Source organism: Chrysochloris asiatica, unplaced genomic scaffold, assembly GCF_000296735.1.
Source record: "Chrysochloris asiatica unplaced genomic scaffold, ChrAsi1.0 scaffold00164, whole genome shotgun sequence".
Lineage (NCBI taxonomy): Eukaryota > Metazoa > Chordata > Mammalia > Afrosoricida > Chrysochloridae > Chrysochloris > Chrysochloris asiatica.
The window spans coordinates 5,519,009-5,533,268 of record NW_006408682.1 but is presented as its reverse complement, the minus strand read 5'-3'; the positions used below and the strand labels follow the sequence as shown (position 1 = coordinate 5,533,268).

The 14,260-nt window shown below is 41.7% G+C and overlaps 1 protein-coding gene across 8 annotated transcripts in view; it reads right to left on the bottom strand.

Moving 5' to 3' along the window:
• Positions 1–214: 214 nt before the first annotated feature.
• Positions 215–14,260, bottom strand: part of PARD3 (par-3 family cell polarity regulator) — an 888,439-nt gene continuing 874,393 nt past the window's right edge. For 4 of the 8 annotated variants that reach the window (XM_006871243.1, XM_006871244.1, XM_006871247.1 and 1 more), the window contains one exon: positions 837–1,284. In XM_006871243.1, coding sequence (XP_006871305.1) covers positions 891–1,284 — 394 coding nt within the window. In that variant the 3' untranslated portion in view covers positions 837–890. Of the gene's footprint in view, positions 1,285–14,260 lie in introns of all 8 variants that reach the window. The other 4 variants (XM_006871246.1, XM_006871248.1, XM_006871250.1 and 1 more) reach the window with 2 other exon arrangements.

Genomic DNA, 14,260 nt, shown 5'->3' with positions numbered 1-14,260 from the left:
TAAAATAATTATCGGGATGTACTGGAGTGTAAGCTCATTCTGGGAGAATTCTTTTCTTAGCTACCACCTCCCACGTCATGATGCACACAGAGGCCCATGGGCAGGCCAGACCTGGCTCTTCCCCCGCCACGGATCACACTCATCTCCTACATTCCCTACGCAGAGCCGTGGGTATTCAGCAAACGTGTTAGGAACGTGATTGAACAAGGGTATTTATAAACACTGACTGCAATCATCACTGTTAATTTTATTGACGTCGCATTATAAGGCAGTTATAAAAGGACCCCCATGATAACCAGAAAGTGTTGGAATATGGATTAGCATCTTTAATGGGACAAAGGAGCTTTCCTTTTACAACCAACTGAGAAAGAAAAGGGAAACCCATACTAACTACAGGTATGAAAATGGATGGGCTGTGAAGTAGCATGAAGCTCCATTTTCTGGCGTGTGTCACCTGGTCTTATCCACCAGAGGTTGACCTGTTGCTTCACATCTGAGAAAAAGTCAAGGGAAAAAGAAGGACTTCTATCACCCTCAGTTTCAAGGTCATTTTGTTTGCACATGTTTTGTGGGGCTGTCACGGCAAAGCGACGGGCATATCATGAAATGGGCAGAGATTCCTGGGACCCCAGAGAGATGCAGAACATATGAATACCTCCAACAGATGATTGTCACATGGAGGGAAACCCTGCCATGAAAGACACTTGAGACGTAATGGCAAAGACATTAAGGCCTTCCAATTCTTTGCCCATACTCCTTAAAGGCACTGATACCAACAACAGAAATATTCCATAGTACCACCAAGGTTTTTAAAAATATGCTCCAAAATACAAGTCTTCATAGGAAAATGTCCTTTATTGCATGACAGGAAGTACCTGGTCCTCTCCTGCTCAGGAGTAAAAAGGCCGACCTTTCTCGGGAGTTTGCAGTCTGTTCAGCCTGGCAACCTGAGAAGGAGATGGGGGCACGTCTTGCCGGAAAGGCCCCTTGGGAGGGGTGTAGTTGGGGTCCGGGACTTTCTTATATGAGTCATAGTTGTTGGGTCCCTCGGGGGGAGGTTTCTTTTTCATCTGTTGCTCTTTCCGCCTCTGTTCCTGGCGCAGAAGTTCCTGGGTCTCGAGCATCACTCGGGCATTGAAGCCATGGCCGCCCATGTAGCCGTTCCTTGAGCCTTGATAGCTGGAGTATCTAGGGTTCTCCTTGGCACTCTGGAAGCCTTCTCCGGGGGAGTAGCTCTGCTCCCAAGAATCCTGGGAGACGGAACTGGCATTTTTCCTGCTTTGCCTAGAATGCAAAGACCAAAGGTTATTATTTGGGTAGAGGAAGGGCAGAGAGAAGAAAAGAAGGTGGAAGAGAGGGAAGCAAAAGGAAGGGGAAGGAGTACAATAGGCATCTCAATGTTTCAACAATATCACTGTGTTCCAATCACATAGCAGACACTGTGATCAGGGCTGGAGGCTTCAATCATGAAAAAGTTTGACTGTCCTCAGCAAGCATACGGTCTCAGACAAGTAAACATGAATAAACAGGAGAGAAAAACTAAGATAGAAACACAGAAGTGGAAGCCTAATCAAAGGGGGGCACTGTGTAGAAGGGATGTCAGAGACCACTCTTCAGGAAGAGAAGTTGCCTGGACTGAATTCTAGTGGAAGCAGGGTGTAAGGACAAGCAGCAAAGGAACAGCTAAGCAGAGGGCCTGGGATGTCTACTAGGGACTCTGAGTGTCTGTTGTTCTTTCTCCAGTCAGTTCATTCTCATAGCAACTCCATGTGTGTTAGAGTAGAACTGTGCTCCAGAGGGCTTTTAATGGGTGATTTTTCAGAAAGAGATCACTGGGTCTTTCTTCCAAGGCATCTCTGGTTGGACTCGAACCACTAACCTTTTAGTAGCAGCTGAGTGTTTAACCATTTATGCCACTCAAGGACACAAGAAGGGCCTTGTGGAGACAATAGGCTGGAAAAGGGATATGGCAAGCCAGCCTTGTAAGTCAGGGTCAGGAGTTAAGTTTGTATTTAGAGTCATTAGGAGTCCTCTGACAGATTTAAAGTGGAGGAGTTATCAGATCAGATTTCTGTTTAGAAAGATATTCTTTCTTAGCAATTAAAAAAAAATGAAACATTCCCTTTACAAAACAGCTATGCATTATAAAACACCTCCCTCCCCGTCGTCCTGCTAACCATACCACCCACAAGGCAATGATTGGGGCTCAGCAGCTATTCATAAAATAGGGTGCTCCTTCTGAGTCTGGGTAAGGTCCTTGTCTGTTCTGCTTAGGGTAACAATATCTCCTACAATTTAGACACATTGGCAAGACGCTATATAGGAGTATTAGAGATTTGGCAGCTTCCTCTGCAGCAATAATTGCCTGCTTTAGAACGTTACAATTCAATTCTAAACAAGCAAAACAAATATTTTACACAGCTGCCACTATAATGCCAGAGACGCTAGCTAATATGAAGTACATGTAATGGATTACAATATGAGTTCCGTTATGAAAGATTTAAGTCTAGACTCCTTTATGATTAAAAATGCAACAGGCAGTCCCTTAAAGCACAGGCTTTAGAGTTGTATATGTCAGCAACTGACATCCGTCAGCATCCAGGCTCATCAAGACTGGGGAAGCCGCCAGTCCTGTTTTCCTGGGCATCATGCCTTCTATAAAGGCCAGGACAACCTGCTTCACTCACTTTCTGTACACCCAGGACACGGGAATACATCAGGATCCTATACAATTTTTAAAATACTTATCACTGCGGCACTAAAGTTGCACATCATTTTCAGGAAGCATTATTGTTCTGAAACATCTTTAATTTACTATCAACTCCCCAGATGCTTTTATGAATTTACAATAAGATTGGCTATGATAAAGGAAAACAATTTTGTGTCAGGATGGAAGACATGCCCTCATATATATATTTTTTTTCTCCCTTGGCCTGGAAAATGGAACAGGGGAAGAGAGAATTGAGTAATAAAACAAAATATATTGCTCCATTTATCAATGAGAAAATCATTGGGCGACAGTATGTATTGCTCAGTCATTCATATTAACACACACAATGCAGTCCAGTGTTCCCAAAGACTCCTGCAGAGGAAAAACAAAGTCTAGGAAACCACCGAGTCTCCCACAAGAATAAAGTCATTTGCATGTTTGCGCATTCACGGTTCCATCAGAATGGTTACTGATGAAATGTGCCCATTTTGTATATGGCCTAAAATGTCATTACAGATTCTTTTCAATAAGGAAAATGAACTTAACATCCACCATCATTTCTGATTATGAAGATGATTAATTGAGAAGTCTACAGTGTGTCTATCTGGTTCACTCTGAATGCGAGTCAGAAGCGATTGTACTATCAGCACAGGCATGGATCCTCAGACTTTGAAGAAGTAGTTTATTTGCCTAAAGCACTGATTATCTACACTTAAAAAGTCATAAATTAATCGGCTCAGAGACATGAATGATGGAAAGTGGTGGCATGAAATCAGGGATTTGACATTAATCATACAAAAGTTTAATTAAAACAATGAACTTGTTACTAATGTTATAGAAACAACAGTGGGCTACTTTTATGGGTTAGTTATCCACATAGACAATAGAAATGTGCCCTCTTTTTCATCCTTGGCCTACTGAGACCTGCCACCCCTTCACTTCCCCACGCTACGAAGCCTGAGGCTTGGCTCTCTGGAGCCTGTGCGCTGCACAGTGAATTTTGAATCATGCCAGGAAGGCAGTCTTTCTATATTTAAACATATTCAGAAGTCACTAAAGGTTTGTTAGGGATGGAAATTATGAAGATGTGGGAAAAGGAGTTTCCTTTAGCTAAAACTTTCTTCAAAGTAATCAGTGTGAGAGAAGGAAATCGGGTGCCTGAAGGTTTTAAATAAGATATGTTAGGGAATACATACATAATTACATATCTACAGATAACTACATACAAACACATGCATGCAAACAGACACACTAATACTCATGTCTACACACATGTATATACACAGATAAATGTATATGCATATCTACACATAGGTACACAAATACTTATGAATAAAGATACATACATAATGCATACACAGACACATACAAAGATATATATATGAAGGGGTTTCAATAAATATGTTGAGAAATGGAATGAAAGCTAATGGAATTTTTCCACAAATTTTTTGAAGGCCTCTGTACATCCACACATAACACATATAGGTTTCCTTGGGATCAGTAAGCAGTGGATTTAGAGGAAGACAAGAGATGAGCAGCTTTTACAGAAGAAAGAAAAGAAAGAAGCAGACAGCATCAATTTGCTTCATTAGAAAACTAGCCATCAGGGAGGGAGGGTATGGAACCAGAGAGACATAAATTTAAATTCCATATTACCATTAGTCAACTGTGTAACACTGGGAAAGTTATGCTTGTTGGATCCAAGTTGCCTCATCTATGAGAGAGACATAATATCTAACCTCACAGAGGGTTGTAGGAAGGAATCCATCAAATAGCATAGGGAGTCCTGGTGTGGCACTGCCGGATAAGCACTGGACTGCTAACTGCAAGTTCTTCAGTTCAAACCCACCAGTTGTTCCTCAGAAGTCCTATACAGAGTTGCTATGAGTCAGAACCTCCTCAATGGCACCAAACACTACCACCATCAACAAAAGTGCTTACAAAACCACTTGGCACACAGTAAATGGTCAATTGAGTAGGTGTTAGGTAATTTTAAGACAATATCATTCTGCCTCCAGAGATTAGGCCCCATGTTGTGTGTGTTGGATGGCACTTTTCTGACCACAGAAAAAAAGTAAACAAAGGCATGGCTTTTTCTTTCCTTAATCAGAAGTACTGGGTAGAGATTATGGAGCACAGAAAGGAACCCCAAAACAACTGAAGAAGACTCAAAAAGTGAGGACAACTTCACAAATACTTCTGTAGCGATTAGAAGGAGGATTCTAACAGCAAGGAAGCCCATGTTCTTTTTACTATCCCTTGAACCCTCAACAAAATATCCATTGCTTTTCACTGAATGCCTTTAGAGCCAACACAAAGATTTTTCTTGGTCCTGGGAAATAGCTTCCTCAAATATCTGAACCAATTTGCAACATACACCTTTGTTTGGCAATAGTTAGCTGTTGATGACAATCACCACCTCCAAAGTGGCTTGAAGGCTGTTATCAAGCAGAGGTGTTAAGCCAAAGACCTTAAGGAAGGCAATTAGCCACAGAGGTGAACAGGACGTGGAAGAGATATATGTAAAAGAATGAGGGAAGATATAAAAAGCAAGGCTGAAATGTTGACAAGCTGATTAAAGCCTTAAGAAAGGGCCTGGTAAACGAGGCCCTGAATAAGAAGAATAAAAGCAAAATAGGATGCCTCACACTACCTGATCTCAGAACCTACCATACACCTACGGCAGTCAAAATATCCTGGTACTGGCATAACAACAAAGAGATCAATGGAACAGAATTGAGAATTCAGAAGTAAACCAAACAGTTATGGGTAGCTGATCTTCACCAAGAGATTAAAGTCCATTCTATGTATGTGTGTGTGGAGGAGGGAGGAGGAGATAACCTCTTTAACAAATGGTGCTGGCTAAATTACAACAGTGAGTCAACAATTATCTGCACTCTGGCTATAGAATCTATTTTCATCAACTTTTAGAAAAGACAAAGACACCATTTTTCAACATAATCTTCTTGTTTTTCCATACATTTTGTCCATCTGTCAACAAGCTTTCATATTACCTTATTTAAAAAGTGTTTTAGGCTGAGCTGTGAGCCACAAATGTACTGCTGTCATCACTTCTTCACCAGAGGTGAATCTTTGTCATTAGAGGTGATGAAAAAGTAAAGACTACATTCAGGGGACCAAACAGGTGAAAGTCCAATGGAGCAAGATCAGGATTATGTATAGGGAGGAGGATGCTTTAATACCTCAAAACGGAGTTTGTGCGGAGTGTCAACAGTGTGGGCAGAGGTGTATGGATGTGCATTGTCATGCTGGATCACAACGTCCTTGGATAGCAGTTCTCTGTCTTTCATCTGAAGGTCAGGCTTCAGCTCTCCGGTAAGCATCTCACTGTAACGAGCACTGTTAATTGTTGAACCTTTTTCCCGAAGGTGTTCCAGTACTGGCCCTTGAGAATCCCAGAAAACTGTAAGCATCAATTTTCCAGCTGATGGTTGACTTTTGAACTTTTTCTTGGTCAGCAACTGAGGATGTTTCCATTCCATACTCTGCTGTTTACTCTGAGGCTCATAGTGATGAATCCATGTTTCGTCACCAGTAATGATTTTTTCAAAGAAACTTTTACCTTCCTTCGAGTATTGGTCCTAATTTTGTTTGCAGATATCCAAACATTTCTGTTTATGCTCTTCTGTGAGTTGTTTCAGTACCCATCTCACACAAACTTTTCAAAACAGAAGTCTCTCATGGATTTTTTCATAGGCAGATCCATGGCTGATGTGCAAATGATTTGCCACATAATCCACTATCACTCGTCTATTCAACAGAATCATTTCACGGGCATGCTCAACGTCATCAGTTGTGGATGGGCGTTTTAATACAACCAGAGTGTGGTTAAGTTTTGACTCACCGTCATAAATATTCATTTGCAGAGAAATGAAACAGGATCCATACGTCACACCAGACACAAAAACTATCTCAAAATGAATCAGAGACCTGATTCTGAAGATAGTAATGAAAACTAGTAACTCTGAAGATAGTAATGAAAACTAGTAACTCTGAAGATAGTAATGAAAACTAGTAACGAAAGAACTAGGGGCTCTTCGGGTGGTTGGAGGTACGTGTCATGGACTCAATTCTGACTCATTGTGACCCTGTACAGGGTGTCCGAGGCTGTAAATCTTTATGGGAGCAGAAAGCCTCATCTTTCTCCTCAGGGTGGCTGGTGAATTCGAACTATTTGACCTTGCAGTTAGCACCCTAAGTTCTAAGTCACTACACTATCAGGATCTTCAGGGGCTCTTTTAATAGGGTATAAATAGAATACTAAACATGACTAAACATATGTAAACAGCAGAAGATGACGTAGATAAGTTGGACCTCCTAAAAATTTAATGGACTCCTCAAAAGATTTCTTCAAAAGAGTCTAAAGAAAAACTTGAGTGCCATCTAGTTGGTTATGACTCACAGAGACCCTGTGTAGGATTTCCAAGGAGTGGCTGGTGAGTTTGAACATCTGATCTTGTGGTCCAAACTGACCTTGTGATGTAGTGCTTTATCTCGCAGTACTGCACTAGGACCCTAAAGAGAAACTACAGACTGGGAGAAACGTTCTGGCTATGACATACCTGACAAGGCATGTGACTGCGAAGCCACTTCACCCTAACAATAATGGTCCTTATCAAAACCAAACCAAACACAAACAGAAAATAGCAAATGTTGGTGTGGTTGTAAGGAGACTGGAACTCTGACAGACTTCTGGTGAGAATGTAAAATGGTATATTCACTATAAAGCATGGCATGGCACATCCTTAAAAAGCCTGAAATAGAAGTACCATTTGATGCAGTAATCCCACTCCTAGATACATACCTTAAAGAAAGAAGAGCTGTGAGGCAAACAGACATCAGTATACCCATGTTCACTGCAGCATTTTTCACAGTACAAAAAGACGGAAACAACCTAAGTGTCGAACAGCAGATGAATGGAGAAACTAAACTGTTATACATACATACACACACACACTGCAATACTACATACACACACAACAGTAAAGAATAACAAATCTGTAAAACATCTCACAATATGGATAAATTTGGAGGACATTATGCTGAATCATGGGGTCTTGTTATGGCACTGGAGAATAAGCATGGGATTGCTAACATCATGGTTGGTGGTTGAAACCCACCAGAGCTCCTTGGAAACCCTAACTGGAATCACTATGGTTCATAACTGACTTGACAACACTTAACAGCAACAACATGCTCAGTGAAAAAAGTCAATCACAAAAGGACAAATATTGTATAAGAGCACTATATAAAGGAAGAAATGAAAGGTTTACACACAGGAAAAACAGGTCTTTTGATGGTTTACCAGAGATGGGAAAATTACTCACTAGACAGAAGGCACATATTAATAATGATGAAGGCAAAGATAATGCACATAACTTGAAATTAGCACAACATAACGAAGACAAAGGACAACATGGAAAGGAATGAAATAACAAAAGGAAACTATAGTAATTTACTGGGAATACTGGTGTGGTGCTGTAGGCTAAGTGCTGGACTACTAACTGTAAAGTTGGTGGTTCAAACCCACCAGCCACTTCTTGAAAACACTTTGTAGGACTGTGTTCAGCCGCTAACCTCAAGGTCAGGAGCTCAAATCTACCAGCCACTCCGCAGGAGATCGGTGAGGATTTCTGCTTCCATGAAGATTTACAGCCTCACAAACCATATCTAAGTTTGCTGTGAGTCAGAGCAGACTAGATGGCACACAGCAGCAGAGGCACAGTAATGACTGGAGTCCTAGTTCCACAACAGGAGAAAGATGAGGCGTTCTGCTCCCGCAAAGATTTACAGCCTCAGAAACCCTGTGCCGGGTCGCTATGAGTCGGAACCGACTCCACGGCACATAACAATAACAACAAGTATGGCACTGTAGGTTAAGCACTGCGCTGATAACTGTAAGGTTGGTGGTTCAAAACCACTAGCCACTCCTTGGAAACCATATACATGGTTGTTATGAGTCAGAATTGACTTGATGGCAATTACTATAACATAAGTAGTCCTGCAGCAAGAGTTTGTTGTTGTCGTTAAGCGTCACGAAGTTAGTTCTGACTCATAGTTCTCTATACAGGGTTTCCGAGGCTGCAAAGGTATCAAGGAGTACACATATCTTGAGACACAGGATTGCTTGCGGCTCTTTCTACATGCATCATTATAGATGCTACATGTAATACAAACAATTGAGCATACAACAGGCAGAGTCATGGAAACTTCTTAGACATAACCAAACACCTCACGGGATGAAGTTCCTAAGCTTGAAGATGAAGAACCAGCAACATGTAAAGCATCGATGTCACTGGGCACAGTGACTTCATAAAGACAATGTTCTGCATCTTACTCTGGTGAGTAGTGTCCAGGGGTCTGAAAAGCTTGCAAGTGACTATCTAATACATAACTATTGGTCTCTTCCCATCTGGAGCAAAGGAGTGAAGAAAACCGAAGACTCATGGGAAGCAGTAAGTCTACATGAACCACAATCTACACAACTCCAAGACCAGAAGAACTCAGTGGTGCCTAGCTATCACCACCAATTGCTCTGACTGGGATCATAATAGAGGGTCCTGGACAGAGAAGAAGGAAAATGTAGAACACTGAACCAAATCAACCAAAACATCAGACTTACCGTTCTGACAAAGACTGGAGGGCTCCCTGAGATTATGGCCCTAAGGTACCATTCAGACTTGGAACTGAAGCCACTCCCAGGGACCACCTTTCAGCCAAGTAACAGGTAAAACCAGAAACCAAATCCACTGCCATCAAGTCTATCCCAACTCACAGTGACCCTAAGGACAGACTAGAAGTGCTCCTTGGGGTTTCCAAGACTGTCAATTTCTATGGGAGCAGAGAATTTCACCTTTCTCCTATGAAAGGGGTGGTAGGTTTGAACTCTTGATCTTTTGGTTAGCAGCCCAACTCTTAAGCTCTGAACTATCGGTCTAAAAATAATAACACCCAAGACGAACGTGCTCCTTAGGACAATCAATTATGTAAAATTAAAAGGACATTTTGCCCAAAAGCAAAGATAAAGGTAGGGCTCTTTCCAGCCAGCATAGAGCCATGGGCATCTCCAGAGACAATTGGTACAAGCGCCGGAAGTCTGGGGGGCAAGAGAAAGCCCTACCACAAGAAGCAGAAGTGTGAACTGGGATGCCTGGCGGCCAACACTAACATCGGCCCAGCCACATACACACAGTACGTGTTAGAGGAGACAACAAGAAGTATCGGGCCCTGAGGTTGGATGTGGGGAACCTCTCCTGGGACTCTAAGTGCTATACTTAGAAAACAAGGATCATGGATGTTGTTTACAATGTGTGGTCCGCACCAAGACCCTAGTGAAGAAGTACACTGTGCTCGTTGACAGCACGCTGTACCGAAGTGGTACAGTCCCACTCTGCACGGCCTCTGGGCCACAAGAAGGGAGCCAAACCGACTCCTGAAGAGGAAGAGATATTAAACAAAAAGAGATCAAAGAAAATGCAGAAAAAATACGATGAAAGGAAAAAGAATGCAAAACTCAGCAGTCTTTTGGAGGAGCGGTTTCGGCAGGGCAAATTTTGTGCATGTATCTGCTTCAAGACCAGGTTAGGGTGGCTGAGCAGACAGCTGTGTGCGAGAAGGCAAGGAGCTGGAGTTCTATCTGAAGAAAATCAAGTCCTGGGAAGGCAAATGAAGCCCCTCCCTCACACCCAGCACGTGTATTAAAGGTGTTTATTCGATGGCACTTAACAACAACAACAACATTCTAAAACAAACAAAGGTAAAGGCAGGAAGAGGCAGAAAATCCGAATGAAAGGAAACAGGGAGCCCAGCACAGAGTGGGGAAACTGAAGACACACTGTGGACAAGGCAGCCAATGTCACAGAATGCTTTGTGTACAAACTATGGAGTAGGAAAGTACTTTGCTCCGTAAAATTTCACCTAACACAGTTTTTAAATACTTACAATATGGCCTGAAAGGGAGACCACCTGAGGGTGAAGAGACACACCTGAGAATTGAAAGTATCCAAGCAAGGTAGTCAGACAAATGAAACCAAAGAAGAGGGAGAAATTAAAAGGAAATAGAAAATAAAATAAAACCATTTAACAAAGGATCTTCAATTGGCTTTTTATCAGCAGTTTTCACTGAATGTACTTCTGTTATTATTGTTAGTGGCCACTGAGTCAGCTACCACCCATGGAGAACCCACATATAACAGAATGAAACACTGCCACCCAGTTTTAAGCCACGTTCACCATGGTTAGTGTACTTGAGTCTACTCTAAGGAGAACCGACACACTCCATCTCATTCAGGATTTCCCTCACATTTCTAATGAGCTTAGAAACTTTCTTTGGGGTTCCTAAGTTAAAAAGTAATTTAGAAATTAAAAAGGGAATATACAATCTGATTGAACAGTGAGTGTGGAGCACTTGGGTCCCCCCTCCCCTTGAACAAGTATTACCACCTGGCTAGTGTTTCTTATTTGACATCTCAAAACATAACTTGAATTCTGGCTTTAAAGTTCCTTAATTACAGTTGGAATTTACAAAGCACACTGGTTCATACACATCCCTCTAATTCAATCCACTTTATCGAATGTGACTAATACAAAGCCTTGACCATTTATTTTATTTTATGTTCTACTTTGTAACTAAACTTTGCGTGTGTGTGTGTGTGTGTGTGTGTGTGTGTGAAATCTTTTTTTGGTTTCAAACACTACACCGAATTGTTTAGACAAAACTCGGCTAATTGTCAACATCCGAAAATCAGAGGTCAAGTGTCTGTGAAGAATATCACATGTCACAAACGGCACTTGGCTCAATGTCACGTAAACGTAGGTTGTTTCAGCCCCTGCTGACCTCCCCATGATTCCTTTAACCTTTGTTCTGATTTCTGCACACAGCTTGTGGTTGAACGGCCTTCTTTTAACAAGTTCAGTGCCAGGTTCTACGTTCAAAATCTTCCTCACAAACACAACAATTCATAATGAAAAATTATTCTCTAAGGCAGGAGAATAATTTTGATATTGTGAACTATCTTACCTAAACTTATAAAACTTCTTTTAAGAACTCTGCTGTTTTCACATGTAAATAAAATAAGCTGACTAATAATAATTGGCCCCATAGAATAAGCACTGGACTTCCAACTACAAGGTTGACAGTTTAAGCCAACCAGTTGCTCTACAGGAGAAAGATGAGGCTTTCTGCTCACACAAAGATTTACAGCCTTGGAAACCCTATCCACGGTCACTATGAGTCGGAACTGACTCGATGGCACTTAATAACAACTATTAACTCTGAGAGATAGTTTTAGTTATTTAGGGAAGCATTAACTAACAGTAATAGTAGCAGTAGTAATGCAAGCAGCTCTAGCAACCATCTTCTGCATATAATTACTGACATTTCTAGAAGGAGCTCCAGCAAGGAGAAAGAAAAGAAGGAAAAGATGTACAGAGGAGAAAGGAGAAAAAAAAAAAAATACTAAGATTAAGGACATCGGAGTTTAAACTGTAATCCTGCAGAAGAACACTGACCATCAGAACAACGAAGAAATCAATCTCAGAAGAAAGACATATAACCAGATTGTTCCTTAGAAGAAAGGATGGCTAGACTTTAACTCATTTATTTTGGACACGTCATCAGAAAAAGCAATCACTAGTCAAGGGCATAATGTGTGGTCAAGTAGAGGCCCAACCAAAATGAGGGAAACCTTTAAAAAGGTAGCCTAACACAATAGCATCCAAAATGGATTTAAACATCCCAACACTCATGAACACAGCACATGATGGGGGCAACGTTGTCTTCTGCTAAACATAGGTTACCATGAGTAAAAGTTGAATCAATGGAAGCTAACCACAGAGTGACACCGGGGAGAGTAATGCTAAAATAAAAGGCTCGACTTGGAATACATGAACCACTGAGGAACGCAGCCAGGAGAAATTCAGTGTCACCCTTGTATCTCTTCCGTCTAGCTGAAGTCTGAGAACCTAGACTGTCTTTTCTCCAAGCTGTCCTGCCCTTCCAAGGCCCTTCCCTTCACAGTCAGAACTTCCGCCCCTTGTTAACATTTCCCTTTTCCTAACTCATTTGTCATATTTTTTGTTGATGTTAGGTGCCATCGAGTTGGCACCGACTCATAGAAACCTTATGCACAGCAGAACGAAACACTGCCCGATCCTGGGCCAACCTCACTATTGTTCTCATGCTTGAGTCCATCGATGCTGCCACTTGGCCAATCCATCTGGTTGGGGATCTTCCTCTTTTTCTCTGATCCTCCAACTTACCAAACATGATATCCTTCTCCAGCAACTGCTCCCTCCTGACAATATGTCCAAAGTATGAGAGACGAAGTTTGGCCATCTTGGCCTCTAAGGAGCACTCTGGCTGCACTTCTTCCAAAACGGATCTATTGGTTCTTTTGGCAGCCCATTTGTCATATTACATATATGTAAATACTCTCAAGCACAATTAAAATATACGAAATAAAGCCACTTGCCAAGATTGTGGCCCCTGGGCTCTAACAGGTCCATTCACAAAGGCACAGGCCACTCCTGCATCAATCTGTCCACAGTATCATGCTTGCCTTGCCCACAGAATGCAAGCCAAGTAGGCTGGGTGAATGTATTTGATACAGAAGAATCTTTATGCATACTCTTTAAAGTTCTTACAATATTTGATTCATACAGTGGCCTTCTTTCAAGCGCTTTAATAAAGGCATTAGAGCAGAGAACTTCAGCACTTATCAATTCTCCAAACTTGAAAACAAAAGCTTTGGTAGCATTGGGCTTTGTAAAATAATGTGCATGCAATCACAGGATTGGCAGGTTTGGGTCTGAATTATGACAGAATTACTTTCTACCTGTGTGGTCTTACACAGGGAAGTTACTTAATTTCTCTGTGCATGGTTCCTTGTGTAAAATATGAATTTTGAGTTCTTGCCCGGGTCTAAACTTCAGTGACTCTTATATAAATAAAAGTTACCTTCAAGCCGGTTCTGCTACTCTGCTACAGAAGGCAATGCCCTGTGTATCAGAGTAGTCTTGTACTCCATAGGATTTTTAATGGCTGATTTTCTTCACAACTAGATCATCAGATCTTTCTTCCAAGGTGCTTCAAAATGGATATGAAAGCTCCAGGTTTTTGGTGAGCAGCTGAGTGTGTTAACTCTTTGGACTACCCAGGGACACTTAAATAAAACCCACTGAGTCAATTCTGACTCAGAGCAACTCTACAGGATAGAGAACTGTCTCTTAGGGTTTCCAAGTCTGCAAATCTTTACAGGAGCAGACAGCCTTACAGGAGCTTCAGCAGAGTGGCTGGTAGATTTGACCTACCGACTTTGCTGTTAGCAGTCACATGGCCACTAGGATTCTAGCAGGGACACTTGCTGTTGTTGTTAAGTATTATTAAACCAGTTCCAATGTATAGTAAGCCTGTATAGGGTTTCCAAAGAGCAGATGGTAGTTTAGAACCACCACCCTTCCAGTTAGCAGTGCCATACAAGGGACATTTGGTGGTGGTGGTGGTTATGTGTCGTGGAGTCGGTTCCGACT